A 6,283-nucleotide genomic window follows, 5' to 3' on the forward strand; every position below is an offset into this window, starting at 1 on the left:
TGGGACACTTCGAAGAGAAAATGACTAACGAACATGATGATGTTCTTATAAACTTAACACCACTTTGGAATACCATTTCTAGCAGTTTCCAGCGTGCCGGAGATTCTACAGCCAGCCAGCTGGCTAGAAGTCCTTTCTCTAGTCTCAAAGCCCATTCTCTGCCTTTAACATATACGGTAATGGCATTGGAGTTTCACAGAATCCATTGCTTGGCCCGGGGCAATGACGAGAATTGCTGGTGACATCAAGCATTGAATTTGAGCTGTTTGCACTTGCTAACTCCACGGACTTTAGATTTTCACGTTGGGTCTCTCTGGAGATTCTGTGGTATAAATACCTTGCCAGCTAGAGATGCTGGTTGCCGATATTTGGAGAGGAAGGACAGCTTCTCTCTACCAGGAGAGCGCCACTTTCTACCCCATAGGCCCCAGTGCAGGACTCCAAGGAGCCTCAGCCTCCTTCTACAATTTTCTCATCTCACACACACCTCACCCCATGGGTGAAGCGGGAAGCTGAACTCCACTGGGTGGTTGAATAACTTCCAAGAGCTTCAAAAACAACAAACAAACAAACAAAAACCCGCATCTCTGTGAATGGTGAGGCCCACCATGTGTGTGGCTCATTCCTGGAACTTCCTACGCCCATCCCAGCTTATGTAGCTCACCCCCGTGGTGCCCTTCCCACTTTCTGGTGCCTTCTGTTACCTCGTGAGGCCACTGTGGTCTGTCCCCGCCCTCCACTGTTGCATCATGGCCGGGTTCATGCCCCGGCTGGGATGTCCCCCTTGTTAGGGCTCAATTATGTGCGCCAGGAGAGTCGTGTCTGTTCCTGCTCGTTTGTCGTCTCAGGCGGCTCTGGTGGTGATGGGTGGAGACAAGAAGCAGAGCCTCTATTGTTCTTTGCAGACAAGACATGCTCTCTTGTGTCTCCCAGGGCCATGACCCTCTTTATGGTCTAACTGGATCTGCACAAATGTGGCGAGAAGCGAGCTCTAGCCCGGGGGGGTTGGGGAAGAACTGCAGAGGCCACAGTCCAAAGTTAGGAGGCCACAGGAGAGAAAGGGACCTCTGTGAAGAGAAGAGTCCACTGGCCCGGAGGCCCCAGAGGAGGGCGGGGGAGGGGCCGGTGACGGGAGGAAGGAGGAGGGTCAGCTTGGCGTGACGTGACGCACGGTGCCTTTCCTGGGGTTGAAATTGAGGAACTGAGGAGGAGGTAGTAGTAAGAGCCGGTCCTTCAGGGCACAGGATGGAACGGGACCTCCGGCCGCTGGCTCTGTCTCATGCATCTACGAGGGCTGGAGAGATTAATGACCCAAGGAGGATATGATATGGTCCAAAAACTTTTCCTGGATTTTTTCCGTAGGCGGCTGAGCCAGAGGCCGACTGCGGAGGAATTGGAGCAGAGGAATATTCTGAAACGTAAGTGACTAAGCCCGTGGTGGTCGCCGTTGTCTCGTGGTGGCTTTGGTTATTCGTTAATCTGTAGGCCCCAAGCTTTGTGTCTCATGGCCGTGTTGTCCCTCGTGGCCGTGTGGGAATGACTGAGAACCGCTCTGTCAGTAGATGCTCGATCCTTGCACGTTAGAACAGCCCAGGCAGCCTCCCCACAGAGGAGGCAGATTCAAGTCCACTTGGCTCATGGCAAGCTCACGGGCTGCAAGGGCCACCTTCCCTCTCGTGAGCTGGACAGTCAGAGAAGCTGACTCACTAAATGATGAGGGTGAGGGTCACCTTCCAACCCGAATGGGCTTAGGACCCACACATTTCTGTGTGGATGGCTCAAAGGAGGCAGGCGGCCGCTGGAAGACCAGGGCTCCAAACCATGACCTTCCGTTGCAGCTGGCTCCGCCCCTCCCCCACCCCCCCCAACATGAAATGTAAAGTCGGGGAAAGCGTTTCTGAAGGCAACTGCTCCCTGTCATCTCTTAGGACTCCTACATCTGGCCCACGGCCCGCCTGCCAAATGCTGAGACCCAAGAGAAACTCGCCGTCACTCTGGCTGTGGCCAGAGAGCGTGAACGAGCCCCTTGTTTGGTTCGGGACACAGCGATGCTTGAATAGAGAGGGAACCCACTGGGTGCCCCACCGGTGTAAAAGGAAAACAGCAGGCATCTCAGGGATGCCGGCGATCCTGCATTTGGTGGGAGATATTAAATAAAAAACAAAACTCCTCTGCCCACATCTGCCCCACCTGTAGTACTGTCCTCAACAGCTTGCTAAGGTGGTCAACAGATATTATTTTTAGTTTCATTCATGACCCTTTCTCCCCATGCACACGTCTGCCTCTAATTTCTAGAAAGGAGAAATCCGTGCAATTGCAGTTTCCTAGGACTGTCATGCCATGTGCATACATGCACGTGCTCACACACACACACACACACACACACACACACGCCAGTCACGTGAAGCCTGTTTGAGCAGCTGGATATTTACACTTAGACCAAACTAAAATGTTCTTGATCTTTTCTACCCTCCCCCCTCCACTGTGGTCTTTGGACCCGGTCGAGGGCTGTCGGGGCAGGTCCCTGCCATCTGTGGACTTCCTGCCCCCCCACTCCGGGCCGGTGCCGCCTCCCCAGCTCTCAGCAGGCACTGTTTAGAGGGGTGTCCTTCCTTCTCGCAGCCTGCACCTCACATACCCCCCAGGTCTCTGGAAATTTGCATATATGTTTTCCAACCAAGAGTGCCCTTCACGGTTTCGAAGCTTAATATGCTGTAAAATGGATGAGAACTTTCGGAAATGATTCCCGTGGTTGGGGAAGCGTTTGGCCCGTGTGAGATCTCCCTTTCTGCCCCAGTCTGACACTTGATCCATTATAACCTTTCCATTGTTGGCGACCAGGAAAAGCAGGTGTCCATTTATTCCTAAAGTGGGAAGGTGGGTGAGCGTGCGTCCTTCCCACTCTGTTGCTTCACCCCTGCCTCTCCTCCCCCCCACACTCACCCAACACGGATCTGTGTTTCCTGGAGGAAATCAACCTCGGTGCAATTTACCTGCTGTTCAGTGGCCTCCAACCTGCCCCCAGACAAGGAAGCGACAACTCACTAGGGGGTCATTCAGGTCTCCGAAAATAACGCTTCTCTCAGCAAGGGCAAGGGGCTTGGAAAGAGGGGGGTCTAGGATCCCCAGCTCACCTCTGGCTTCCGGAAGGCACCAGCCCCTACTTGCTGGCCCAGATCCCTGGGAGACCGTGGGGAAGGTCCTCTCGTTGGGCTTTTCTTGTGATCTAGAAAGATCCTGAGAGCTCAGAGACCATTGCTTTCGACTCGTAAAGCCTCAGGGGGTTAGATTCAGGGACCAAAGCAGAAAACATCGTTCACGTGGTCGCCTTCTGTTCTAGTCCCTTCTTCCCCCTCCCCCTCTGATAGCGCATGAAAGCACTGCCTGACCAAATTCAAACAGGTCAATCATTTCGGTTTTCAAAACTTTTCAGAAATGAACTTCTCCTTCCTGTTAACTCTTTATTTTTTCCCCTGTATTCTGGAACTTGGTTTTCCAAAACATGTTTTGCTTTTTTTTTTTTTTAAAGTCTCTTCTGATTGTTAATCAAGAGATGTTTTAGTGGTGTAAGAAAACACTCAAACAAATTCTTCTCGACCTTCTTTTCTGGGGTTTAAGTCATTTGAGGAACCAGATCGCTGAGGGTGCTGTTGAGACACAGGTGGAGGAGTCTCTGTGGCTGCTGCCCAGCCCCACCCTCCACCCGCCCCCCTGTCACCCTGGGTCGCACTGCTGGCTTTATCCTGCAGCCACAGCCAATGAGACACCGTGCACATTTGAGCACATAATGAGCACCCTCTGATGGTGGCAGCGGGCGATGACATCATGGCCTTTTCCAGCCTCTCTTTCCAGTGGCCTAACGGGGTTGTCTTGGTACCCTCAGCCTGAGAATTCATGGCCTTCGGTTTGTAAATGGCTTTGAACTAAAGGTATAGATTCCATAGGTGGTAGCTTGTGGCCCTGCCCCTCAGGGGGACCTAAGAAACACACAAAGGAGAGGAAGGCTCCTTGTTCTGTCACAGAATCCCGACCTTCGTGACTTGCGGGGGAGCTTGTAGGACCAGGAGGGGGCCCGGATTGGAGTTTGAGGCCAGTACCCAGTAATGAGAAGGAGGGGCCGGCCCCAAGCAAAGCCTGACAGGGGGAAGAGGCAGCTTGTTCTAGCAAGAAAAAAAAAAAGCTAGACTCTTTGTCTAAGTAACTAGCCGCGTAGCGTGGGACTAGCCACTTCACTCCCCTGGGCTTTCGCATCCTCATTTCCAAACTAAGAGTGGTAGACTTGGTGGTCTCCTGGGCCCCTCGTGGCCCTACTTTGCTGCGAGCCTAGACATTTTAACCAGGTGCCCTTGAGCCACTTCCTCAGTACTTACTCTCCAGACCAGCCCTCCCCTTCCGTCATCCTGCTACCTGCAAACGCAGCTTGTCCGCGGTCTCCCTTCTTGCTTTCTGCCTTCCAATTTATCTCAGATAGATTAGTTCATACTAAGGTGTTAATGGCTGACTGGTTTCATGGGTTTTAATCCAAGAGAAGCTTGCATATTTTTTAAATTTTTTTTAATATTTTTGAGAGAGAAAGAGAGAGAGCGAGCGGGGGAGGAGCAGAGAGAGAGGGAGACACAGAATCCAAAGCAGACTCCAGGCTCTGAGCTGTCAGCACAGAGCCTGACGCAGGGCTCGAAGCCATGAACCGTGAGATCATGACCTGAGCCAAAGTCGGGTGCTGAACTGACTGAGCCACTCAGGCGCCCCTAGAAACTTGCCTTTTTAGAGGAGATGGCATTATCTTTAAATGCAAAGGAAAGGGCTCTCATGTGGGGGCCGGGGCCATGTGGGACATGCTGCAGTGGCCACCACAGCATGTGAGCATCTCTGTGCCCCCTTACCAGATCCTGAAAGCTCCCCCCCTACCCCGCAGGCAGTCACAGCAGGCAGGTTGTGCCCCTGGGGGTGTCGCTCAAGGGTCTGAGCTCTGCTCTGAAGTGCCATTGTCCCTTCCAGCCGGAAGTGTGTGTCACCTCTGGTGGTGGTTGCTGCTGCCAGGGCCGGCGAGGAGGACCCCGCTTACGTGCACAGGGGCTTCCCTCTTTTACTGACCCGGCCAGTCATGAGCCAACTGAATTCCAAGTGTGCGCTGAGCTCTGTCACTGAAACGTAATGTAGCCACAGCGATTTGATGCCAAGACCGAGTTGAAGGAGGTCGCTTTCACTGATGCCGTTCTGAATTCAGTGGGTGAGGATCAGAGACCTTCTTTGGACACGGTTTGGTTTCTGTGGCCTTCAAGGTAGACGACATTAGACTTATACCCTTGCCTCTCTTCCAAGGCCCGGCAGGAAAGTGATGCACCCAAGGTGCATCACCCTTTGCTTAACATAAGCCCGCGCTCTCTGCCCTCCACACCTCTGCTCCCTTCCCCAGACCCTGTTGCCTACGGCTCTTTAAACACCTGATGAGTAAGTCATCCCACATATTAAGCCAAGAACGTTTAGGCTCTGAAGTCTTCTCTCCTAAGACACTCCTTGAAAGTCTAAATGCAGGCAATTGTGTCCCACACTCTGGCCTCACACCTGCTATGTGGACTTCTTGGAAGATTCAAAGAATTAATGGAAGCAGGGTTTGCGAAAGGTGAGCGTTTTGAAATTCCTCTCCGTCCGACCGGTGCTGCGTTCGGCGTCAGCCGTGCCTTGTTTCATCCCTGCAGCAGGTGGCCGCCACCCGCGCGGGCTGGTCTTCCGTTCTGTCCCCACAGAGCGCCAGCCACGAGGCCACCTCACAGGGAGCCCCCGTCAGCCGCTGCGAGGCCCGAGGCAGAGCTGAGTGGGCCCGAGGACACCCTGGTCCCCTGCTCACCGCGCCCTCACTCGGTCGGGACCTGCCTCCCTGTAGGCACACTTCCCAGCCCCGCGTTTCTGCCTAGAGACCTGAAAACCCCTGAGACACAGAAAGCGAGGTCAGGTCAGCCAGTCTGAGACACGGCAGGCAGTTTGGAAAGTGTCCCCCGGGCAGGAGGGTGGCCGGGGTAGGGGGACAGGAGCTCGCTCTCCCCTGGTTCAGATCGTGACGGGCTTGGCCTGGAGCCTGCCAGGGCTCAGAGCCGACACCTGTGTGTGCCAGTGTTTCCCCGAGTCAAAAGCATGTTCTGTGTTTCTTGCAGCTCGGAATGAACAGGAGGAACAGGAAGAGAAAAGAGAAATCAAGAGGAGGTTAACTCGAAAGGTGAGCGCCTTCTCCGGGGGGGGGGGGGGGGGGGGGGGGGGGGGGGGGGGGGGGGGGGGGGGGGGGGGG

General features: G+C 54.1%; 1 protein-coding gene across 1 annotated transcript in view; it reads left to right on the forward strand.

The window, feature by feature from the left end:
• Positions 1-6,283, forward strand: part of PHACTR1 (phosphatase and actin regulator 1) — a 573,363-nt gene that overhangs the window by 556,037 nt on the left and 11,043 nt on the right. Inside the window, exons 11-12 of the mRNA XM_039231842.1 lie at positions 1,363-1,418; positions 6,153-6,214. Coding sequence (XP_039087773.1) covers positions 1,363-1,418; positions 6,153-6,214 — 118 coding nt within the window. The remainder of the gene's footprint in view (positions 1-1,362; positions 1,419-6,152; positions 6,215-6,283) is intronic.

The sequence above is a fragment of the Hyaena hyaena genome, unplaced genomic scaffold (assembly GCF_003009895.1).
Source record: "Hyaena hyaena isolate Hyena2069 unplaced genomic scaffold, ASM300989v1 scaffold_60, whole genome shotgun sequence".
Taxonomy (NCBI): Eukaryota; Metazoa; Chordata; class Mammalia; order Carnivora; family Hyaenidae; genus Hyaena; species Hyaena hyaena.